At 43.7% G+C, this 26786-nt stretch overlaps 1 protein-coding gene across 12 annotated transcripts in view; it reads right to left on the bottom strand.

The window, feature by feature from the left end:
- The window catches only part of LOC117430299 (rap1 GTPase-activating protein 2-like), a 74686-nt gene that overhangs the window by 25906 nt on the left and 21994 nt on the right, over positions 1–26786 (bottom strand). For 10 of the 12 annotated variants that reach the window (XR_009308929.1, XM_059000707.1, XM_059000710.1 and 7 more), the window contains one exon: positions 24375–24410. Coding sequence is in view for 11 of the 12 variants with exons in the window: in XM_059000707.1 (XP_058856690.1) it covers positions 24375–24410 (36 nt within the window). In the remaining variant the exon portion in view is untranslated. Of the gene's footprint in view, positions 1–6448; positions 6670–21638; positions 22062–24374; positions 24411–26786 lie in introns of those variants that run through there. The other 2 variants (XM_059000716.1, XM_059000711.1) reach the window with 2 other exon arrangements.

Below are 26786 nucleotides of genomic sequence, written 5' to 3'. Positions count from 1 at the left end.
CTGTCACACAGGACATTAGCTACAAAATGACTAATACAGTCGACTCCCAAAGTGTTCTTAATTAAGTCTGTTCGAAGTCTCACCACTTAATATCCAGCTGTGTCCTCTGGTCATCGTTTCTGTGCTAAGCTTAAAAGCACTGGCTAAGGCTGACCAAGTGATAAAGGCACTAGCTGTAAACGTCAGTCCACTAGACATACGGTCCTTTCTTCTGAGTTCCACCTTGTGCTCTAACCTTCCTCTCTGTGAAGAGCTTCTCTGCGTTTCTTCCCCATCGCAAGACAGACAGCAGCTCCTAATTCAAAGGCACCTTCAATCAAACAGGCAGTCACAGGAAGTTACTGATTGTAACAGACAGAGTGGAACAAACCCCAGCACCCAGCTGGGCTGATCCAGCCAGAGCTCAGAGAACAAAGTGCAGAAACAGAGTGTCTGAACTGGAGCGGCACAGCAAGACAGCTCATCAGCCTCAGATGAGCTGCTGGTCTAATGACGGCAACATGGTAGTTTCATATCAAAAAGCCACATTGCTGTTCTTTGGGGAAGAAAGAACAACAGCTCTCCCTATGTGAAGTTCAATACAAAGTGTAGCATGAAGACATGGCTAATACTTGCTAAGGAAATAGGAATTCCTAAGGAAACAGAAACAGCTCACCTGCCTCTTGGCAATGCTACAAGGTTAGTTCTAAATATAGACCTTGGCAGACACGCAGCCTGACAAGAGTGAAAAAAGTTACACATCTATCAAACGCAAACAGCTCTGCTTTTAATGCAAAAGGCAGTGTGTATATTCTGCACCACAATCGGAATACATGACAACAGATTCTGCAACGCTCTCATTGTCATCTTTAGAGGTCACGCAATCAGGGGTGGATTCACTTAAAATACAGCAGCTGGGTTATACTGCTAGCCACATTCAATCATGTCTTTATATACACTGAGGAGCTTTACACTTGCACATCATGTCAGCCCTGTGTCTGAACTGCACAAAGCCATTCACTCAGCTTTTATACCATAGACCTGCCACATACTTTGCTTTAGTTTGCTAATTCATTGAAGTTGTTAAACTGGTAATAGAACTGGTCCTTATTGTCTGTCATCCGATATCAAGTATCAAATATCATATTCGTGTAAGTATGGGCTCTGTTTATCTACGTCTGAATGACAATTTACATGAACAGCAATATAACTGGATAACTGAGCCCCAGAATAAATGAACTTTGACACAGCGTGCCTGATAACGCGCTCATCGCAAGAGGATCGGTGTTTTTAAAAGCTGTGACGCTGGCTTACTGGTGACGAGGGAGTCTATTGTGCATTGAAAGCTACTCCTGTTGTTTTGTTTTTATCTTGCGAGTGTGTTTTTTTTTCTCACGGAAGCTTGTTTGCTCACTGTTGATATTGAGAGCAAACATAAAGCTTCAACACTCCTGACCTGCTCTCGATCTGCTAGGGGACAAAAACAGACAGCTGCACACGCACACCGCTATCCCACAAGAGGAGGACATTCACACTATTACCAAAAACAACCGTCAAATGAGCCCGGTAAGAAAAAACAGGATGCTCGGGCACGTTACAGTGATCAAAACCAGACTAGAGAGACGCTAGGGTTAGTAAAATATCAGGCGTTTTGCACATGTCATGGTTAAATCCTAACAGTGGTGCTGCGCTTTCTATAGATGATTATTTTCTTTTCTTTGTCATTCTTGAAGTCTTGTATCATTCAGATACTGAAGTGTAGCAGGAGGAGCTCACTGGATGTTAAGTGAAGTGTATTTTGTACTGGTAAGATATTCAGGCCCTCCGTCATCGCAGTGCAGGCTCTAATTAGAACGTGGTGTTAGCGTTGTCATTTTTTCACTCTGCTTCTCCTCGACTCTCCACCAGGGGGCTGGAGTACAGTAGTATTGAGAGTCGTAGCAGTTCAGTCTGCCTAATTAACAATGTCACACCTTGTACTCCACCTGCTTGAAAATCCCATTCGAAAAACACAAAACGCAGCGAGACGAAGGGATGCGTGACTCTTCCAGAGCTCTAGCATCTCCGGACTGAATCTGTATTTGAAACGCGTGATCAAGGGATGGTGAAAATGCGCTAATGCATTTAACAGGAAAAAGAATACTAAAAACAATCTGCTTTTATTTTTGCGAAAATGAATGCAAAATAAATGTTTTGATTCTAAGAATGAATCCAGACCAAAAAGAAAAATCCAGCAAAAACAAGATTCTGTATTTGGTCAACGATGCACTGTTTAAAATGCTGTAGACTGCACTGTTGAGCGTTACCGTGGCTGCATCCACTTAGCGAGTTGTGGTACATATTTATTAATTGGGCTGACCACCAAGCGCCCCTGTGTGAACGAGGCTGTGTAATAGCTCTGTAGTTAAACACACAGGAGCAGTAGTGTTAATAGTTAACCAAGAGATATCTCAAGTAATCCTCTCTAATGAGCGGCTATTTTAAGAAGTGGCTGCCAGCCGCAGTGACCCTCACATTCTCATTGGTTAACGGGAGCAATCCCAACAGGTTTTGCCATCCCTGCCCAGAGGGAGCTGGCAAACACCGCTGCCCCCTGCTGGTCACTGCTGGGGAGGACGCTTGTTAAATGACCAAACAGTCAACCAAAAAGGTCACTGCGTGCAGAGTGTTTATAATATTTCAACCCGACAGCATTTTTCAAGTGAAATTAGGCTTGGGTGCACGAGGCATTTAAATTCGACTTTCCCTTTAAGAGAGTCCCAGATTTCTCCTGTTATTATATTTTCTTAGTTTCACTGATTTTAAGTTTTGGATGGTAGACCCTTTTTGCAGACCACAAGCAGCAAGCCAATGATCTTCAGTGGAAATGCAGGCTGTGGCACTACAATGACTGTACAATGCTACTGTATGATGCTACCTTTGGCAGAGGTGCTGCATGAAGCTCTATCATTCTTAGAATGATACACCAGTGATACGCATTCCAGAACCCATTGTCTGTTATCGGCTCTTCAGAGTAATACACTTTGGCATCCCAAAGACATTTTTCTTTAAGGATCTGTAAAGTAAACCCTTATTATGGGAGTTCCAATGATCTTTTTAAATGTCACAATATTGATATAACAAAAACACAACCCTGCAGTAAAGTGCAAAGCAAGGTCCACAGCACCCGGATCAGGAAACTCCACTTGCAGTTCCAACTCCAGACCTTTAGAAAAGTTCCCCGCTGTAACTTTGCACAGTAATGTTGTGCTTTTCCATGCTGTTTCCCATGGTTATATACCTTTACAGTAGCACAGTTTATCATGGTTTGGCATGATTTTTAATATGCTTTACCGTGGGCTTTGCCATGCTTTCATTACCCTTTATTACACTTTGCTATGCTTTTACTATGGGAAACTCTTCCCTTAAATCGCTCCGGCACTAGTCCTGCAGACCTAAAGCACAGCTGGGAAGTTTTAGCAGAGAGAAAATTTAAACGAATGCACAGTTTTAATTCTGATTCTATTATTGATGATGATTCAGAATACGAATGGATCCACATTTGCTCGCCGCAAAACAGTAATTTCATGAATTTGCCTTTTCCCTAGCCGTCGTAGGTAATTGGATTGGAGCCCTAAGTGTGTTCAGCGGCGCTCCCCCAAATCCCAATTTACTCCTCCTAATTTCCTAATAATGTGCGCTCACATTTTCACATCAAAAGCTCCCCTGTGCAGAGACTGCTGCCTGTAATTGAGTTTGGAGTGGAAGTCTGGCTTAGAGCTCAGCAAGCCTGCCTGTGTTTTGTGATCCCCTCCCACACTCCCCCTCTCTCTCTCTCTCTGTCTCTCCCTCACCACACGCCGGGCTGCAGGGGTTAGAGGAGATGAGAAGCGCTGGGGAGCTCAGCCTCTCAGCAGCTTTGATTACAGTCTGGTCTCAGTGGAGGGCAGATAGAGAAGGAGCCCCCGAGAGCTCCTCTTTGAGAGATTTGCATTCCATCTGAGCTTCATGTAGGTAAATACATGCTCAAATCACTAAGGGCTTAACGCGTATATTTTGGCTCCAGATATAGATGAGATTTTATTGCAGACTTTTTTTTTTACAGCAGGCACGGGTAAACAAGCAGTTTGTGAGGTCACCATTTTACCTGTCGCCCTTGAAAAAGAGATCTGTATTTTCAATGTATGGCTTATTATTATTATTATTATTATTATTATTATTATTATTATTATTATTATTATTATTATTATTAGCAGGAGTAGTATTAATAGTTATAATAATACCAACACTGTCTTTTTGCACCAGCTTGTTACAATGCATCCCCCATGCTTTATCATGGCATATATAGAGCATCGGTCTCCCATACCTCTCCATGTCACATGTGTGCTTGGCCGTGCTTTAGCATGTTCCAGTCCTGCCACGGTGTCCCGCAGACAGGCTCCACTCCGGGTTTAACGAGACGCACCTGAGCTTCTGTACACAGTCCACAGCGGTCTCGATCTCAGGTGTGCCTAATTAGGGTGACCCTGACGTTGGCACAGCCGGCGATGACTCAAGCAGCCATGCAAAGCACTTCAACAAGTCAAGTGGGATTCGAACAGGTGTTTGTTTCAGCATAAGCACCAGTCCCATTTTCAATCAAATTGTGTGCACTTAGGATAGGGTTAATATACAGACATTCAAGTAGGTGCTTTCATATACATGTTAAGGCAAAATATAAGGCACATGTTTCACATAGGCAACGTGGTGTATAATTTTGTTTTCCTTGCTGTTGCTTCACCCTTAACACCTTTTACTGTGATTTGAAGTCTTTTTTAAATAAAGGCTCTGGACTGCATCGGAGGACACATCAATGCAGAGTAAAATGACCCAGTACTTTCAGAAAATAATAGCGACTTTGTAAACAAGTGCTAGACAATCTCTCTGGATAACGATTGCGGTGCGGAAACACAATGCTGGCTCATCCATTACAGCTCCGAAGAACCCCCCTTGAAGCTGCAATCTATTCTGTGAAGCCTGCGAATGTGAAAGTGATAAATAGGGTACGCAGCACAATCAACACCTCCCCCCCCACCCGTCCTACAGACAGCGAGCTGACCCCTACAGGCAACCTTCCTTGTGAATCAAAGGCAGTCCATCTCACCGTCTCTTAATGCATCACAACACAAAACAGGCAATACTTTTCAATGGGCTTCATCTGCACCTCGCTGCCGGCAAAATCACTCCACCCAGCTGCTTCGTGGCAAGCAAAGACGAGCTCAGATGAGTGCCTGCTGGCAGCCAGCATACCCAGTTCAAAGTGTTAAAACACTAGCCCTCGCGTCAGGCTGCCACTGAGGGCTCACAGCGACAGTGCTGTCTCTCTTTCATTGCGCTGCATTGATTTTTATGATCTCTTTGTACACGTCTTTTAAAAACGTTGCTGTACGTGTACAGATACCTAATGCAAAGGAAAGCAGCTTTGTGTGCGCTAAGACCCTCCTCATGAAACGCAGCATTAAAACTCCTCAAAATCTGTTGCTGGGGGTCGATCTGGAGGCTGTTAACCAGTGCTACACAAATGCATTTTATTAACTGCATAGTGGCGCTTGAAGATCGCTGACACTGCATTTTACAGAGGGACAGTTTATGTATGAACCAGCAATACAGTGTCTTGATCCCACAGAACCAGCTTAATAAAACAGCACAGCCGCTCCTTCTCAAGTAGTTTACAGCACTCCCTCCAAGTTCAGTCGACTCACACAGTAGTAATGAGTTGTGATTTTCAAAGCACAGCAGCATCTCTATACTGTACCAGCTTCTAAAAGCACCCCTCTTAACCCCGTCTCCCAAGAATGAAGAATTACAGCAATAAGCTGCCCAGAAGACTGCTGACCAATTTCTCTGCTAAACATATTTTAAAGCTGAATTAAATTAGTGCAGGACATGCGTATTTGCCGCTACAGTACTGTAGCAAGCCTGTGCTTGGTCTCTACCACAACTGTCTACAGACCAGCAAAATCCATAGTGGCGGACTGCTATGTGAAATGCAGCAAACTTTAAAGGGTGCTATTTGGAAACATCAATGAAGTGATACAATCGCCACTGTCTAATATTGTATTCCTCTCGTCTGTTTGGTTCTTAAGTTTGTATCACTGTCTGATGTGCATATTGAATCTTTATATTGTATGAACTGCAGAATACAAACAGCAAGTAAGGTGCCTGTTGTAAAAACCTTTGTACTTTCTTATCAATACAGATATTATGGAGTGTTTACCCATTTTCAGATGGTGCTGCATTTCACTTCAGGTACAATCACCTTCACTGTACATTAAATACTGTACATTCACAAGAAATACATTTTTTAAAGTTGTTTAAACACCTTACAAGTGTTAAAAGTTAATACAAAATAGAAAAAGAAAACAGGACAAAAAAGTTTTAAAGTTTCCAGGTCAAGGCATTATCAGACCAGGAGCAGACAGAAGTGTAAAGCTGTGAATGGTGTAGTTACCGTCGCTCCTTCTGCCTCCGTGACTTGTGCAGCAGTCCAATAAGTATCACGGCAGCCCGAATCCCCGCCTTCTTCGAAGACACCCGACTCCCGGGCTGAGACATGACGGGCACGCTCCCTCAGACACCAGAGCAGCGCACGGCACTCCCAGCAACTAGCAAAATGAGCCTCCCTGCTCCCTCACTCCTGTGTGTGCATCTCGCTCTCTCTCTGTCTCTCGCTCTCTCTCTCTCTCTCTGCACACGCCTGCTCCTGTCTGATAGGCAGGGCTCAGGCTTGGATGAAGTGACTGCTCTCCCCTCTCTCTCTCTCTCTCTCTCTCTCTCTCTCTCTCTCTCTCTATCACATATTCTCTCTCACCTTGTCTCTCTCTCCCTCCCTCCCTCTTCTACCCCCTACTCTCTCTCCCTTCCTTCCCCGGTCTCTCTCTCTCTCTCTGACCCTGACACTTTTGCTCTGCTTCACACCAGAGGGAGCGTGCTTTGTTAATAGCATGATGAGTTCTAAGGGTATTACAAAAGTTAATACATCCGGCCTCCAGTCGATGAGCTCATACATAGAAACGTAGCAAGCGCTGGCATGCTGTGTTACTCCAATGACAGGGCTGCAGTCTGTTTCTGAGACTCAGTTTGTCCTCCGATAGTATCAGATCAGCTTGAAACCGTCTACTGTTTCATAGAGCCTGAGAAAGTATTTCTCCCTCCCTGGCTCTCTCCAGTCCGATGACCTTCAAGTCACCTGGCTGTGCTTGCGTTTGGCTCCATGCCAATGGCACGCAGAGGGGCTAGCAAGCACAGCAAGTAAACCTGCCCTGTTGTTATGCAGGCAGCATTGCCAGGTAGGGCTGTAATTGGATAATTGCAGGGCTTTGCTGATAATCCCAGTCTGAACCTCCGAGGGGGTTTGAGTTGAGTGTTAACCCTTCACGCTGATCTACAACTTCTTTCAATGCAATGCAACCCTTATAAATGTTTACCATAGTAAAGGCATTGCAAATGTGTGATGAAGCACGGTGAAGCATAGGTGAGCACAGTAAAGAATAGCGAGGTATGGTAAAGCATATTAATAAACAGGGCACAATATAACCATGACACGGTCCTGGTACGGTACACTGAGATGCAGCTCCTGTTGGGAGATCTGATAGACTTCCATAGACGGCTGATACTAGATGCTCGCTTGGCAGGTGTTTCAGTATCCAAGACTGATCAAGTTAAGCAGTTTGCTGTGGATACTGTGCTGTGTGTTTTCGCTCTTGGTCGCGGTCTGGAATATCGTACGCTTATTACCGTGTTAAACAATGTATAGATTTCTGCAGTAACCTCTCTCTCTCTCTCTCTCTCTCTCTCTCTCTCGTTGTGAATGAAACCTTCTAAGTACCAGAGATCAGAGGGGTAAACAGGGATGAGTCCACAGTACGATGGGAAGGCAGAGCTCCTGTTTAGAAACGTGCTGGTCATTACTAGAGGTGCATTGTGCACAGTGTGCTTGTTTTCTGACTGAGGGATGAATCATGCATGACCCTGCTTCACAGAGAGAGCTGAGCCAGTCTAGAAGGCATGGGAGCGGGATGGGGATGGGGGGGGGAGTAGGTTTGGTGTAAACCTCCTACAGTCTATTCACTCCCTCGTGTTTATCATACCAGGAATGAATGAAAAGAATTATCATATCAGGAAATGATGATGAGAAAAATCCCAGTTAATGCAATTTCATTCCTCACAGGTGAATACAAAGCAATCGCGTTGCATTTATTTTTATTTTCTTCTTGCTTCGACCTGCCTGCCAAGCCTGCAGACAGTGCGTGCTTGTTTAGGGTGCAACCCTGGACTTGCGCACTCACTTCCAGGCAATAGGATTCAAATGTGATGTTTGGAAACCTGTTAATAAGGACTGTGTCAGACTACATTTCATGAGTGTAACAGGGCGGAGGCTGGGTCGCGACCCCGCGACCCCACACACAGCAGGTGAGCATCTTAACAACAATGCAAAAAGGACAGTGTATCACACAATACTGTTACATGAGCACCACAACACCTCACAGATACTGCATCTGAACAAACACTGCTCAGTGGCGAAAATGTCCGTGTTAGTTTTTGTGACTCAATTTCAATAAAATGATATAACATTTTTCCTATGATTTTTATTTTGTTCCGACTTGACGAATGCGTCCCCGAAAGATGAAGAACTCTGCACTTAGCTGAAAAAGCAGAAAAGCAAAAAGAAAACTGATAATTGATAATTAACGGCCTCTATGAAGAGAAATTGCATCGGTGGGGGCAGCTCGCTCTGGACAGCAGATTACACGGCGCGGTCTGATTAACGAATCTTGTGAATGATGTCGCTTTTCAGATTTTAATGAACCTCTCATCACTTCAAGTTGATAAGTGCCAGACTGTTGGAACTAATCAAGGTGTTTCATGTGCTGATTTATTAGCAGGACCAGTCGCACGCTCTCACACAACTTCTTTACCTCCTCTTAGCACCACCGTGATTGAGGAACTGGTGGTGACCTTTAAGGCTCTATCTCTGAAGATGAATCTCGTCTGGTTTTATTGTCATTCAGAAACTCTTCAGTCTGTCAGAGATTAGACATTGAGGGCTCAGCAACCACAACTCCCCCCAACCTCTTCCGCAACCCTGCAGAAACGAGAGTACTGAATGTGTGGAGCGGTTAGCTGTAAGATTTTTACAGTGAGTTTTTAAAACGTTTCACAACTACTGCTCATCAGTCTGCTTGCCACTAAGCGACTGATACGGGAAGAGGACGGCTGCAGAGAATTTTGGGTCAATGAATACTTACCCTCAATAATAACTGAGGGCGTGGCCACATTATTAGGAACACCCCTTTCTATATTAATCTAAGCAAGTTGCTGTTGATGGGATTTGAACCGGGGACCTCCTGGTAACAAGCCCTTTTCTTTAACCACCAGACCACACAGCCTCCTATTCACCCAGCCATCTGACCACACACAGGCATCCAGGCAGCTCTTCACTGGCTACACAGTGTATTCACTTTACCATCTTTCTGATGCGCCTAGAAATGCTTTTAAATGTGTTGAGGCTTCAGGTGGATTATCACCAATATAAAAACTCACTGCATGATAATAACAGTCCTATTGTAATTGACGTCACTCAAGTTTGTTTAATTCTCTACAGATCTCAGAGCCTGCTCTGTAATGGCAATGCAGACACATTCAGTTTTAACACCTCTCATATTTCAATGCACTTCTAGCACCTTTAAGCTGAGGGAACACAAAGCCACTTTTTCAGGAACAGTGGCTTTGAGACCTAGTTTTAGGTAACTTTGCTGTATCAAACCTCAAGTCTCCCCTGGAGTGCCATGCAGTGGTCTGTAACCTAGTCTCCTGAAACCAAGTTCCAAGCCAGAAAGTAGCTTCGTGTTCCCTCAGCTTTTGACAGCGAAAGCTTCAAAAACGGGCCGGTTCTTATTAATTATTAAAGATTTCATTTAGTCAGGTGGGGTAGATAAAAGGATACTGTCATTAATCTGTGATCAGAAAGGTCATTTCATTTCCCCCCTAACACAATCAGAAAAAAAACACTAAGATTTACTGCCGCAGCAAACAAAACCTGTCGGCAGATATTGGGCTCAGCATGCAGACTGTGACACGCATGCAGACAAAGACAATCAAGGCACACGTATCACGAAAGGTGAAGAGGGGGGTTGGGACAAAGCAGTTAGGGGTGCTCTGGGACCAGCGCCTGCTCTATCCACAGGGTCACCGTGCCTGTGTGCTAATCTGTGTCTAATGAAGCTAACACACCCTGCTCCCCCAAGGGTGCCGAGATACACGCTGCGACAATCTATTAATTAAAGAGAACACACACACTATCAAAGATTCATGTTCCAATTACCGCTGCTTGTTGACGTTTAGCTCGTGGGGACTTCGCTGGGTGGGGAGGGGCACCCTAATTACTTATTAAATATGGAATGGTTTCCATGGTAACACGCTGTCAATCAAGGAGCTAAAGCACTGGAGGAAGTTGCATCATACTTTGCTTGCCTGTGTCTTCAGCATGCTTTGCTGTGCTTTTACCATGGTGCCCTTTTTAAAAGGGCAGGATTCGTTATTGATAGTTCTTAATCTATAGGATGGCCCGCAATTCCAGGATTTAACATTTCCATTGAGTAACCTTGCTTTTCAGATATTCCTTAAAACTTTGACAGAATATTCAGCCATGAAAAACCCATGCTTGTTCCAGCTCTGTAACATTACAATGTTGCCAATGTGGTACCATTCTAGCATCATACAGCCGCTGCCCTTGTCCTGCCCTTGCCCCTCGTAACGAGCCGTTACCACTGCAGCGCCACTACTGCACTGCAGTTGAAGATCAGTGGTGAAAGTCACAAACGAGCCCCTTATTGAAAACGATGATGGAGCGGAGCAGCACCTGTGAGCTCTCGGTAATCCAGAGAGACGCGCTCCGCTGGCACATAAAACATGAAATATTTATGCAATATCGGAGAGGAGTCAGATAAAAATAGAACGAGATAAAAACAAGGTAAGATTTACTGTGCGTTAAGCTGGAACACCTCTATTAAAACCACAACAGCAGTCCCCACTGCCACAGAACAAGGACAAAAATCATATTCTTCTTCACATCAGACAGGGGTGGAAATAAGACTCCCATTGCATAGCAGTGTGATCCAGTTCTGGTTTTACTAGGAGTTTAATAAAGACACAACTGAGCTTGCTACCTATACACTGTGGCTACTCAGACAAGTATTAAAACCTGGAATGGATGAAGCTGCTATGCAACAGGAGCCATATTTACATCCAAATCTCTCTCTCATATATATGTATATATATGTATATATATATATATATATATATATATATATATATATATATATATATATATATATGCATGATGTGATACAGGGATGGAAGGGAAATATGATTCCTAATCGCATAGTGATCAACATAATTGGTTACAAAGTAACATGGAATGAATACGGGTAATTAAATCCACATTAAATAACAGGGCTGAATAATAACTAGTAATTTGACTGTATATCTTAATTCCACCAAGTAATTCAGGAGAGAAATGATTATGAATCTTTGGCAACTGTAGTCTTTCTGGAGAGGATGCGAGAGTGAATAATTATCATTTGTCGACAGAAATAATGACAGCACAGTACAGCGTTATTTTTTCTTTGAGAAGAGCGCTGTATGCACCATGATAAGCAGGAATCAGCACTACGGATCTCTGTGGAGAGTTAGTGACATGTGTGCGAAGCGTCGCTGACTCATTAGAGTCGAACCCGGGACGCTCTCTGACCGCCGAAGAGGTGTTTTCAAAGTGGAGACTTTAACTTATAAAGTATTCAGGCACTGACATGTTCTGAATATTTAATTTGCTGCCTATTTAATACCCTATTACATGTGTTGGTAGCACTTTATATTAAGTGTCTCTAACTACTGTGTATTTGCATAGTAACTTAGTAAATACATGTGTACTTACACGATTATAATGCTACTATGCATAGTTATACAATAAGGTTAACTGCTTATATTCGTTGATTCAATATATTTTAACATGTGCATGTTGATGAGCCACTAAAGCTACCTAAGTAATACTGTAAGTACAGTATTCAGCGCTCCGCCCCTGTTTTTCCAGATTCATTTTCCCCAGTCTTCCCCATCACAAATCACAACCCCAGACACAGGTGGCATTTCGTTGCCGACGTGTTTAAAGGTTAGCCGGCACTCTGACGCTCTGTGACCTTCTCTCTGAATGGGATTCAAGTTCCCTTGTGTTATCTCTCTCCCCCTGTACACATCTCCAGAACAAAGACAACATGTCCTGGCCCTAACCTTTACCAGCTCCTGCGCACTGGAGCAGACAGCTTACCACCTCAGAATAACGAGGCCCATCATCTCAGGCAGAGTTTCCCTTTCTTTGTTGATGAACGAACAATTGGGCTGGCAGAGAGATATCATTAACCTCACATCCCTGCTCCGAGGAGCTCAGGTTTCATTTCTGCACAGTGTTCCTCTTTTCATTGATATGCAGTTGACATGTGTGTAGTCTAGGTCATACAGGTAGCTCACATGGGGTCAGGGAGCCTAACCTTTGACATCTAAAGCATAGGTCACAAGTGAGATGTTTGGAGTGCTCCATGCACAGCAGGCTAATCCACATCACATTGGATAAGTGAGACAATGGTGCTCCCTCCAGTCCAGGAGAGCTTTGATGTATGAAGACTGAGCTCCTTCCTCACCTCCTATGAGAGAACAGGTGGTTCTTCCAGTCCAGGGCAGTCTTGATGCATGAAGACTCAACTCCTCCCTCACCCTCTAAGAGAGAAAGGGTGCTCCCTCCAGTCCAGGAGAGCTTTGATGCATCAAGACTCAACTCCTCCCTCACCCTCTAAGAGAGAAAGGGTGCTCCCTCCAGTCCAGGGCAGGCTTAAGACACGCAGCCCGAATTGCTCCCTCATTGCTCATATAACATACAGAAGCTATGTTTAAGTAAGATCACAGCAAGATCTGGAACGGCTCAAGCTATCCTTACCTAATGAGCCCCCCCTGCAATACAGTGACAATGCTGTGGTTCTGTACGAAGAGGCAAAGAGCACAAGGGCAAACGGCACGAGGCCAGCATAAGCAGAATGGAACTGCACATGTCTGCACTGTGATGTACCAGTGGGGTCCCAACAGTATGAAACAACGCTACATGAAGTACAGGACCGATCTCAGTAGTACCATCTGAAGAGAGCTGGGCACGGTTTGTTTCAAATCCACTGTGCACAGACACACAGATGTTCAGATTACAGTGCTATAAAACTCAGCAGCCTCCCAATCTACTGAACTACATCAGGAAACGGCCACAATATGTAATATTAGTTCTTCAGGTTTACAGCTTTGACATTTCCCAGAGCAATAAAGAGCCATTTTTATTATGTTTTTAAAACAGCTATTGAAAACCAATTTTCTTTATTATGCCACAGTAATACTTTTCCACAAAATGCCATGCCATGCTTCTACAGACCACCCTTTGCTTTACCTTAACCACAGTAAATGTTCATAAGGGTGCAGTTTTCTTAAAGACTACAAACAGCCACCCGATTGCAGCAGGAACCTGGGGAGGATTCAGACAGCCAGTCTGAGCAACAGAGAGACGTTTTCAAGGGTAAATCAATCCTTGCTATTGTAGTCACAGAATCTACCGTGCTGACACGCATTCCCCGAAACTCCCTCTAGGTCTAGGAAAGAGAACTGTGCTCAAACTGCAGTATAGGAGAGACAACACTTAACAGCAGCAGACCACTAAATCTTGTGTGCCACATTGTATATCTTTTGATGCTAAAACTATTTTTATATTAACTAAACTTAATACATCACCTGGTGGCCTGCAATTGTAATTCCCCATCTTAAAGGCAAAGTCACCTTTTCTACAAATCCCGATACATAATAAATACATTAAACTATACAAGGGGTTAAATCGCAGGGATGTTTCAGTAAGGACCCAACCTCACAACACCACACAAACCCACCAAACAGCCTCCATCTACTGCATATAAGGAAGCTGCTTTCCTTGTGGGATGGATTTTCATCCAGCAGCAGGAAATCAGAACCCGGTAGTCCATTTTTTTAATTTGTTTTACCAAGATAACATGTCCGTCTAGAAGCATGTAAAGGTAATGCATTCCGTGAAGCGGGATCACATGCAAGGAAATTAATTTAGATTAAGTTGCCAGCCAGCGGAGCAGCGCTCTTTCAAATCTGTCCATTGATGTCACTCTGCAAGCAAATGCAACGCATTATCTAATATTAAAACAGCCGCTTAACTGTGACTCATCTTGCTTTGCGGATCTTCAGGGCTGATTTCCTTATTTGCGAATCAGAGTTAAGATTCAGACCCCAGATCCCCTGGCTCTCAGAAAACGTTATTGAATAGCTGCCAGTGCACTGTTATCCAGCCGACAAAACTGATTTTACACATGAATCATATCAGCGGTAAACCAGATAAATACAGAAGCACAGTTTTCAGAACCAGGCCGTTTCATCTTGCTTGGCATTGCGTCTTTAAAAACAATGTTAAAACCTCCCTTTTCTTGGTAGACTCAATGCAATGCAATAAAGCATGATGGGAGGTCCTTTGCTCTATACCTGCCCCTACGTGTGCTACAGTACAGCCTGGTCCTTACAGAGTTAATGGAGCTCTCTTCTCTGAACTGCTTGCAGGCGTCTTGAGACAGCCTTTCTCGTTCACTGAGAGCATGAATAAGATGACTTGCTTTTGATAAGAGCTCTTTTTCATTAGCATCCCCTGCCTCCTATTGTCCAAGCTTCCTGTCCCCTTGTGTGTTTCCTTATTGGGCTCCATCTCATTTGCTTTCCCCTCACGTTCAAATGGAAGCATCGCCGTGGGCTGACATTACTTCCACTTTAAGGTGCTGGTGTTTACTCTGCATAGATTTCGTGGCGCAGTGCTCCCCGGTATTCAGGACAGCTTTGATTGCACATGATGGATGCTGGATTGAAAGTCCTCTGTCTGTATTTTCTTGTCTCTGTTTTTATAGACCAATCAAGACCTGCGATTCATGTCAATGCTGGTGCAGAAGCAAATCTAACTGACTGCCAAAGGACTTATAGAGGCAATAATTCTCACTTAGAAAAACTATTAGTGGAACACCAATAAGCTTAGGGGGCAGCGAGTTATAGTGACGACTGGAGCCTCAATGCACAGACGCCAATAATGAAATACAGGTTTAATGTTCCACTCAATCAAAAGCCTTTGCGATCCTTCGGCTCCTAATAAAGGAAATTGTTGCACGGTGGCGAAGCCCTTTGCAGTCCAATGCTGCTCTGCTAAACTGATACAGCATGCCTGCTTATTGAAAACCCCATTCAGCCATAAAGAATAAACAAACAAACAAACAAAAAAGGGATCTGTTCTGAAAGCTGCAGTCCCTGCTCTCTCTGTTTAAAGTCTCATTAACAGAACGCCAGACAGATGGCTCCCTTATCAAGCCTGGCTTTCACAAAGCGGTAAATATTTGGCTGAAAGGCTGCTGTTCCTCCAGGAGATGACTGCCTCCCGGAGCTGTCCGCAAACAAGGAGGGTTGAATCAGCTATATATAGAGTGGAAAAAGGAGACACCGAGGGGGGGTTTATGGCTCTCCGAACCACGATAACCACACAATACTGATTGATAACGCATTGCCTGAAGAACAGGTTTACAATCAGGATTTCTAGATGCTTTGTATCCATTACGTGCCCTGCTCTCTCTCTATACACAAGTAAATAAACCGTGTGCTGCTGGGATGGGATAATCCAACACGTGTTGCTTTAGACATCTGCCGATCCTGCAGATATCCGGCACCCCTCACCAGAATACCACTCCAGAGTCCCATGGTCTAGCTAAACATGGAAGTGAGGCTGACCTACAGCACAGGAAGTAGTTTAATCTATGTCATATTAGAAAAAATAATAGTCTTGAAATGAGGCGTTAACCAGTGATAAAGTCTCCCCGTCGTCCTCCTGCTGGTTCGGCTCAGAGCCGTTACGGCTTCGAGATCACGGCGCTCTCCTCGCCTTGTTACTCTTTAGACAGCACATCTGTCATCGTTATTTTGGTTTTGGGGCCCTGTTTGTTTCCGTGTCTCTCAGAAGCTCTGCCACGCAGCTTCTCGCTTCCCAAATTACCTGCAGCCTCTCTCCTGATGCCCACTGACATCACTGTCCTCTCAGCCAGACAGTCTCTATATCTAAACACATGTAGCGCTCACAAAATGAGAGTAGAACATCAGTCAGACTCTCCTCTGAACACAGCCCCTACAGGGATGGGAATAAGACTCCTACTGCATAGCAGTTTCACCCATTCCAGGTTTTACCACGAGTTTGATTAGCCGCAGGGTATAGGTAACAAGCTATAAGCAATAAGCAGAAACTGCCAACTGTGTCCAGCTGAAAGGCATTTTGGCGAAGTGGACACATGTCCATTGAGGACTAGGTTAGGACCAGAAAACTCATCTGACTGAGTGCAGGAACCCTGCAGGCATGAAATCTAGACTATAATAACCATGTCCGTACACGCTCCTATAACATATATTATGACCACAGCAAAAAGATACTGTGCAAAAGAAAACCTAAGTGCATAAGTGATGCACCACTTTTATTTATACATAATTTGATTGTTTTTTTTTTTTATTATTTTCATATGATACTCATTTTAAAATTCAAAAAACAATATTCTTCTGAATTTTGACAGGATATTCAAAACATGAAACTTGTGCCAGATTCAAAGCAGGCCTCCAGGAGTAAATGAGAAAGCACTTGAACCAGCCTGCCGGCCCACCTACTCCCTGAGCCTGGGCATGTCCTCTCCTCCCTGTCTAAAAACAATCCCTTCACACGCAAAGAAAGCGCAGACAAGTTAAAGTGCTGATGACCCTGGCTCCCCGATCACATCGAGGCAGGGCCATCACTTATTACCAGAGATAGCGCGAGAGGCGGAGGCGATAATGATGACAGCAGGCAGGGCTGCAGCTCAGCAGGGTGCTTCAAATGTGAGTGGAGAATTGCAGGCGGAGTAAATCTTCACAAATATAGAAGGATGAAGAATAATAGGCGTTGGCATCGATATATGGAGGTGACTGTGACCTCCATCCTCAGCAGGTAGCACAACAACGCCCCTGTGTGTGTGTGTGTGTGTGTGTGTCTGTGGTCTCATCAAAACCAAGCTGTTCTCAATGTTTCATGTGACGGCTCAGTTTCTCAGATACAGGCGTCTGTATCTTGAACAGCATGTGGACCAACTTCTTGTCACAGATGCCCATGCATAGTTTCATCAAAATCAGACACACACTTTCCAAGACATAGGGGCAGATTTTCCACCGTGGGGTAATTGCCCATTCCATACAAATCGCTATGAAGTGGTCAATTTGACACAAGTTGACCACAGCGGAAAATACAGACCGTGTCCTGAAACAGGTACTAATGACCGTGCAATACTCCCCACGTTTGTTTAATGCTTGTAATCCCCCCATCCTAATAATTCACCCATATCCTAATCGGTCCGGTTTTATCAAACAGTCCTATAATTCGCCATGCATGTGCACAGGGAAATGTGTGTGGGATCCCTCAAGATACTGCCAGAGTGAACACACAGCTCTCTTCCTCTGCAGTCTCGCTGCTTGTCTTTAGTTCAGAAGGACATCATTAAGGGTTCATTCTAATTCCGTCCCATTCCTTTTCAGCTGCTGCTTATCTAACCTGCTGCACAGACAGCTCCAGAGGGGAAGGCCAGTTAAGCTCTCATTAATACTGCACCTCTGCAATGAACTGCCTCAGCACCATATCAGAACCGTACTGGTATCCAAGCCCATTGGTTTGCCATTGCTGGTAATGCAGGAGTACACAATGGTCCGACTAGGTTTCCCTTATAAAAGTTAACCACAGTGAGTTTGCATAGTAATTCTGCAGTTTTCCCTTGCTTTTCCCATGGCTGTCCAATGAAGTGATCATTTGACCCTAGTTTAATATGATTCACCATACCATGCTTATATTTTTTATAAGGGTTACTTCAAGTTAGCACAGCAGCGTTACGGTTGCACGCCAATGGCACCTGCCGAGCTGTTCTGTAAGAATTAGACAGAAATGATGACGGTTTGTGTATTACATCCTATAAACATGAGCCCCTATTGTAAAACAAACCCGCTGCCACCCTGGTAACATGTATCACAAAGGAAAGCTGTGCTTTCAAGTACAGCAGCTAACGTCTCCTGCAGCTTCAGAAGGAACGTGCATGGGTAGATTGTCATGAGTCATTTTAAAAGACCCTCGTTAGCCCTAACCTTGAAGAGGGGCAGCAAACCCCTGCTAAACGAGGCTGGAAAGAGTGTGTGAGCGGTCTGGAGCGTTTCGGTATTATTCAGTTTTCCACACTGCAGACCCTGGAATGAAATGGCTCCATTATGAGACAGAGAGCAACATTCACATGTGAAATCACTGTCCAGGTGATATAAGGAATAATCATGCAACATATTAGAGATGCTATGCAATCGTTCTCGGTAGCACTTTACATGAAGAGGCTGTGTATTTACATAGTAGTTACTTAGTAAATACATGTGTACTTACACATAATTACAATGTTATTATGCATAGTTACAATGTACTTCATATGTAAATCTTTTTGCATGATCTATGGAAGTACACAATTGTATTAGACATGGGTTAGGGTTAGGGTTGAACAGCATAAGGTGAATGTTTACTGTCTGATTCAACTACAGTTCTGACATCATTACTGAACTACATATGCAATATAAACATGCGGACTGAAGAACAGGGGATTTGAAACCTTTGCTTGTGAACCATGCAGACGTATGTGAAAAAGGACTATTCCAGAGAAACCTTTTGACACCGTCACTGCCTTTGGGAAGGAGAGGGGCTAGGCAGGGTGTTTAGATGCACCTTACAGCTTTCTCCCTGTGGAGCCAGGTGCACTGGGGGGGTCGCCATGGTTTCAGGCCCTGCCCTGCCCTGGTCACCATAGCGACCGCTGGAGATTCTGAGCTGTTTTGTGTGGGGATAATGGCTGAGACACGAGCACAGCACAAGCAATACCTTCTATTGTACCACTGTCCGAATTGCGGTCCTGAGAAGAGACTGAAAAGGGATGCTCGGTTTTAACTGAGACGCAGCTGTAGCTGTGCATTAATCCTAAACTTGGAGGGGTGAATATAATTATTAAACTGAATTTTAATCTGAATGTGATAATATGTACACTCTTACAAACCACCCTGCTGCTTATAGTTTGGGTAAGAGTTGATTTATGGTTAAAAACAGTCAGTCAACAGTAACAAACCACTACACTAGCTTTCTGCTCATGCATGTTTAAACATAACATCAATACGCTGCATTTTGACTGTACTTTCTTCAACCTAAGGCTAAATTTCTCTTGCAATCTGTTCAAATGAAAAACCTTAAACGGTGTAGTACAGTACCATCTAGTGGAGACACATGACAAAGCCAGACTGCAGTAATCTGCAAAACACACACACGCAGTTATATTAACCATTACTGCCACCCAGTGGAGACTTTGATATCGAGTAATATATTATATTATATTATATATATATATATATATATATATATATATATATATATATATATATATATATATATATATATATATATATTCCAATTCCACAAGCTATGCGTTTTTTTTCTTTTTCTTAACTGAACCAACTGCTGGTTTTACCGATACAAGGTTAATTAAAAATATATCCTCACGTGACCAGTCAGGGTGGAGCCCAATCTCTCAGTGGTTTACCGCACCTCCTTTGCAAGCGAATGTGAGAAACCGCATGAACTCAGCACTCCCCCCCCCCCCGACAGTCCGTTACCCAGCTTCATTAAACAGCTTAGCTGTGCTACCTGGGCACACTCTAACCGTGGAGGACGCTGCTGAAGACCAGAGGCGGTGCTGTGTTTATTTTTAAATGCGGTACAGCTGCGTGTATGCGTGCTTATTTATTCTGCGTGGGTGTTCCACAGCGAGTGAGAAAAGGTTTCTTTCGGGTGACGCAGCGAGCGCTCTTGTACAAGAGCAACGGTATTTTTTTATTTGAGCGCCTAATTGTTTACCGCAGTTTTCCGCTCCCGTTCAGAATGTCCTCTCTCCGCAGCAAAACCTCACAACAGCCCAGGAGATCTGGAGGTCAGTGAGCAGTTTTTATCATAAAAGATGATCTGTTTTCAATCATTAACATTTTTTTTACCTTATTTTAGTCAATGGGCAAGATCGTGACAGAAATAAAATGTATGAGATCTGGAAAAAAGATTTCAGACTGATACTGTCTAGTAAGAATGTGATTTGCAGAAAAACAATAACACTTTCACAGTGCATTCTATATATAGAAATACCGACGGGCTTTTGCAACTTCTGCGCAATGCCTGCAGTAAGTGACCCAGGCATGAACTTCAATAAAACTTTGTGAGCATTCAAAAACAGGAAGCTAGACCTTTAGCAACAGTATCGCACTGAGTAAGTGGTCCCTGTGGTCGCATGCTCACAGGTCCCACCCTTACGAAACCAGTCTGTCAGTGGTACTCTCTTGTGGTTCTTTCCAATCCAGGTCCCTCATGCTCAGTTGAACAATCGCTTTGTGGTTCATTCCCAATGGATCCGGAGCTTTTTAAATCGTGGTTCTGCTCAGTTGCTTATCTCGGGACCCACAAGGAGCGCTGCATTGGATAGTGCGCTGGGTTTTCCTGACTGAGCCACAGTGACCCCTAAAGGCCAGGAGGAGATTGAGCACATGTCATTAAATAATGCCAGGGAGTATCACAAATGCATATTGTCAAAATGCTCAGCAGATCGCTTTCGTTTTCGACGCACTTGCCTTGGAGACAAATCTGCTTTGCTCCCGTTTCTGTGGTTCACGTCATTTGACCCCCACCACCTCGGACCTTCATGACATGACAAGAGGCAGGTTGTTTCCTGAAGATCAAGACTCTTCGTTCTTCTGCTCCACTGCCAAGCTGACAAAACCCAGCCCCCAGGCCCCTGAGTCACGCCAATCATGCAAACCACAGCTGACAGCAGCAGGTAGAGAAGGGAAGGTCAGAAGAATATTTTGATCCCTTAGGAGCGAGCAGTTTACCCCACATGTGCAGCTTGATCCATGCATTACCATCGTACCAAAGCTTTCCAGATACAAGCACCACAGCACCCTTCATACCCCGTGCAAGCAACCCAAGGGGCTTTACTAACCTATGAGCAAGCAGCATCAGAAAGATATGAAATTGTCAGCCGTCGCGTCCATGTAATGTTTCATCACAAGTGGATGAACCCTTGAGGTCTGAGCGCATCTTCCCATATCTCTGTCGCTGGGGATGCGCATAAAAAAACAACCAAGACCAGGGAGAAGGAAGCATGGACTGCAGGCTGGAAGAGGAACGAGCAAATCAGGAACAGACAGTCTGGGAGCAGCTTTCAAGAGGTGAATGAGGGTCCCAGCTGATCTATACAGGTCAAAAGATTCCAGGTCAACTATTCCTGGAGAATGCAACCAATTCCAGGTTTATCTGGAAACTGTGTCTCCCAAGGCAAGACGAGATCACTGTCATGGATGACTACCTAGAGCTGACCAGGTCTCTGAAGAAAGTAGGTATGGTGGTCACACACACACACACACACACACACAAGGTAACTCACCAGAATTTCCTGTGCATTTTCAAGTAAGAGCCTGGCTTTCTCCCTTTAAAAGAAATACAGTATGGATGTTTCCCCCCACTCAGAAACAGTAGGTAATAAGCGAAGGCTCCCAGTGGCTCTGCTCTCAATGCTTTTAGCACATCTCAGCCTTTCCTCCGAATGTGCATTTAGAAGAGCTCCTTCTGGTTAACGGGAGCGGGGGGTTGTATAATCTTTTCAAAGACCACGAGCACGGCCTCCCTCCTTTGTGATGCTTCTCCCTTCTGTAACGCCGCATACACACTTGCTCCCTTTGATTTTCAAAATCCCCTGAACAGGCATTCTCCTCGGTTTCCATGGTAACTAATGAGGGGTGAATTATGAAAAGTACTTGGAGGCGCCGCAGGCCTGTATGGCAGAGCTGATTAATTGAGACAATAAAAACCGTAGACGTTAGCACCAAAATAAAACAGGCTGCAAGCCTTGTGTGCCAGTCGAGGGAATGAGGAGGGAGGGTGTGTAAAACAGTTCAAAGTGTATGATCACTGTTCTTCTTCTCATTATTATTAGCGTGATTCACATTGAACTGTGTTGAGACCTGTGGCTTGGGCCATCTGAAGTTACAGTACAGTTTGTTTCAATGGTTTTTGTACGATTTGAAACACGTTTTGGTTGGAGTGTGGTTTATTTTTTTTTTCTCCCTCAATAGACTTCCTTTCAGTCATGTTCCGTTGATCTTGGCATGACACAAGTTCATCTCAGGTCATTCAGCGCTCGACAGCTAAATGGCTCAACAGTTCAGTTCAGTACAAGCCTGTTACTTGCCTAGTCCATTTGAATGGATGTTTTAATGCAGTTAACCATCCACTGGGCTGCAGAGTTTCACCTTGGACGGTGGTCTCCTCAGATCTCACAAAGCTAACCAGGGTCAGGACTTGTTGGATCGTGATGTGGTCGGGTTTGTCTTTTTGTCGTGCATTCATTCAGCTGTCTGTACTGGATGCTGCTCTCCCTGTCAGAGTAATAACTGGAAACAACTGATCTATGCTGTCAACACAGAGCCCTGCAGCGATGAAGCAATACATTCTGGTGCAGAGTTCACAAGATAAAGAAATAAACAAAATCCCATTTCACTGGGACATTAGCCTGCCACTTTCCTCCAATTTGATTCTCGAGCCGAGAACGTTTTTAAAGTAGAAGTCAGGGGGGTGCATTTGTTCACACAAGTTATGCATAATTCACCTTGCTTGCCCAAAGTAAAACCATAGCAAAGTGTCGTAAAGCACAGTGAAAGCAAGGTGAAGCATAGGTAAGCATTGGAGAGACTAGCGAGGTATAGTAAAGCCTATTAATAAAAATGGCAAGCAATGACTAACAATGGGAAATGCGTAGTATAACCATGGGAAAAGCATGCAACATTACTGTGCACAAAATACCATGGGACATTTTTATCAGGGTTAACTGGGATTTATATGCAAACTTTCCATGTTAATCTGTTCCACCATTCTGCATAATGATCTACAATGTCCCTGGCAGGCTGCTGAGATTTATAGAACAGTGACTCGCATCAACCTCGCCTCTCTCCGTGGAAAAAGGGTAAGACAACATGGAAAGAAAAACAAAAAACTAAATCAAACCACGTACACAAAACACGCTGTCTGCAGAAAGTTAAACATAACTAGAGAAGCCTTTAAATATGCAAGCGCGATGGCTCTTAATTTTAGATTATTAACAGACTGCACCAGCGGTGAGTAATTCCGGTCTTTGTTCCACGTCCGCCCGGGATCCATAAAAGATCGGAAAAACAGCAGGAGACTTGAGAGAATGCTGTTAAGCTGGGGCTGAGTTCATGCGATTCTGTCTCGTTTTAGATTGCTTCACCCTCGGACAGAATGACATTTCTTTCATTTCCATTAAACGCTGTAGCGCATGTAAACTGAAACTGCTACTCACCAAAATTGCAAGACAGCAAATAGATTGGGATGCAGTATGAAGTCAGCGAGGTGAAAAAGCCACAGGCTAAGTACAATCTGTTGGTACATTCTTTCCACTATGACAGATTCACTGGGTTATTTTCTGCATATGCCGCTGCAGGACCTGTCACTGCTGAACTAAAAAGTATCCTTGCTCAGCCCTACCACACCTCACCACGTCAGAGATGGAAAGAAGACTCCTATTGCATAGCAGTTTCACCCATTCCAGATTTTAATACGAGCTTGAGTAGCCACAGTGTATAGGTAGCAAGCTCAGGTGCGTCTTATTAAACTCAAATTAAAACCAGGAATGGATCAAACTGCTATGCAATTGTCTTATTTCCATCCCCGTTCTGATTGAATTCCCCCCATCGGCATTCTGATGACATCTTTGCTCTTGTGGTTTTATCCAGTCACCAGAACCCCTCAATGGGCATTCAGCCTTATCACGTACCGCTGGGTGTGTGTTACAGTACTCCTTATATTAACAATCACAAGATCAAATAATAAAGCACAGCCATGGCAAAACATTTTTGAGCAGGTTGAATTTCTACAAGGTAATACCGTTAAACAGATCAATGGTACTGCTTAATGGTACATGAAATGTCAGATAGCAAAGATTTAGCTGAAACAGGATCGTGGATCAGCTGCATGAATATCTGGAGAAATAGCATGACACCATTTTAAAAACTCTTTTTGAATGTTAAAACTAAACCTGGACCAATGAAATGAAAAATGCTCTGGGTACAAGACCATTAGGAACTGTGAAAATGATAGTACTGACCTGGCTTTGAGGGCAGCGATGGTTGATTTGTCAATCCTGAAAGAAAACACAAACACATTGTTTCGTTAGCTGGGAGGGAAAGCAAGCTTTATCAATGTCTCAAAAATGTTCTGTTTTTTTTTAGCAAGCTAAGCCAAATGTAAAATAAGCCCTGGGTATATTCCTGCACAAGATTATACAGTAATGCCAGGATCTCTAGGGTAGTTCATCAGAATTATTTCAGAATATCTTTAGCTGGGTACCGCAGGGTATATGTGGGTGTGTGCAAAGAAAGTGTTTCTTGTATTTTTTAATTTATTTGGGATTTTCATTTAAAAGACTAAGTAGCGTCAGATGTCATTTGAAGTTATATTTCTCTTAACTACTTCATGGTGTTTGGAATCATTCTGAGAGGCTCTGGTTCCGTTGTTTCAACACTGCATTATTATCACTTCTGTTTTGAGCTTGTCTGGAAAATCGACCAGACTCAACATCCTTCCCTACTCCTTATCCATGTGACCACCTTTAAAAAGTCACATGATTTGAATGGACTGAAGAAGGCTGTTCAGTCCTGGTAAAAAGCTGTAGTTGAGAGAAATGCATGAGGTCATCCTTGCACCATTACTGCATTAAGATCTTGAATTGCAATCGCAATGTAATTATACCAGACCTTAAATTGCTGTTGCAATGCTATCGCATTGACTGATCTCACGATTGCTAAACGGACAGCCAGTACTGTAGCTTGAGGATAATGTATCTTCCAGCAGCGGTCTTGCTAAAACAATTCCAAATCAATAAATGCGCACAGGATCTTTAAAGAAGTAAGGAGAGATGTCTTCTTCGTAAAGCAAAGACGCTCGAACTGTGTGACAGAAGAGAGACTTGCACGTGTTGCAAGTAGAAAAATGAAGATTGCTTATATCTGATTTATAATATTACTTTTAGGGGAATTGGGTGTTTAGGGTGCATCAGTTCATCTTGCTTTACCTTATATCCCTGGTAAATAATATGCCCTTGGATTGCAAAGCTCAAGCAAAGCAAGGGCTGGGTTTTAAAATTGCATCCATCCTTACAGGGATGGGAATAAGACTCCTATTGCATAGCAGTTTCACCCACTCCAGGTTTTACAGCTTGATCAGCCGCAGTGTATAGGTAACAAGCTCAGGAGGTGTGTTTTATTAAACTCATACTAAAACCAGGAATGGATCAAACTGCTATGTAATGGGAGTCTTATTTCCATCCCTGCACTATTGGGCTGTGGGTTGAGGGTGGGGGTTCAGGGTTAGACTCTGCACTCACCTCACTACCCCACTCACTGGGGCATGACGGCTTTGGCTTCCCTTTGTGAACCACAACAATAGAAACCAGCCCTGAAGCAGCTGAGCCGTCATCCTTTTTCAGTTCAAGGTCTGCGTCGACAGAACTGAGCATTCCTGACTTAAGAGAAACCGTTACAGCTTTTGTGTTCTGTAGCCGAACGCACTTTCATTTCTCTGGGTTTACATCAGTACTGTTCATGCTGATCGACAAATTCAATACACTCACGTCTTGGTGGTTTCAGCCCCAGTCCTCAAGCCCCACTAACAGTTTTTTTGTTTCAGTACCTGTTTTCCACTGCAGAAACAGTCAATAGACTACAGTGAATGGTCTATGTATGGGTAATGCACCCGCTTTACCGTGATACATCTGCAACCTTGCATTCTGTATTTATTTATTCATTCATTCATTTACAAAGGGGTCCTGGCAAGATCACCAGAAACAGACAGCAGTAATTTCACATCACAGAAAACAACATCGCTCTAGTTGACAGCATCACACATGCAATCTGATAGCGGCAGACTGCAGACTTCACACTGGTGCAAAAGCTTACTAAATCTTGAATAAAAAAAAAATAAATACTTGTTACTGCACTACATTAGAAACCACAGTTATCTTTCTGGGTTTAATCAGTTTTGTAATGCATTTCAAAAACAATTACCCAAGCAATAAAAACATTACCAGAAGTTATAGAATGAGAATCGGAACTGAGTAATAACAGAGGTCAGAAGAAGTAGAAAAATAACCCCTTGAAACCCTGGTGTTCGCACAGCATCGGAAACATGATATCGACTGCATCTGTGACCACAGAGCCCTGCAGAGCGTTCCCACGGAAAGGGCGTGCGCCGTGCGAAGGCGAGCCCAGCAGGCGAGGCTTGATCAGAAGATTGAATGTGATTGAATGCAGGTGAACGAAACTGCAGCTTGTGAAGCAGATTACACCTCGCTCTGCACAAACAACAACTGCTGATTTCTGCAATAAGGGACCTAATGCATCACAGTTATTTCTGTTGTTCAGTACTGTACACGCTTCATTTCCATTCACACGATCCTGTTCTTTGAAATGGAGGGGGTTGCTTTCGTATCACAGCTTACGAGGAGGGTGAAGCCAGCCCT

This window comes from Acipenser ruthenus, chromosome 26 (genome assembly GCF_902713425.1).
Source record: "Acipenser ruthenus chromosome 26, fAciRut3.2 maternal haplotype, whole genome shotgun sequence".
Classification (NCBI taxonomy): domain Eukaryota; kingdom Metazoa; phylum Chordata; class Actinopteri; order Acipenseriformes; family Acipenseridae; genus Acipenser; species Acipenser ruthenus.
Note: the sequence above shows the minus strand (reverse complement) of the source record. Positions and strands in the feature narration are given on the sequence as shown.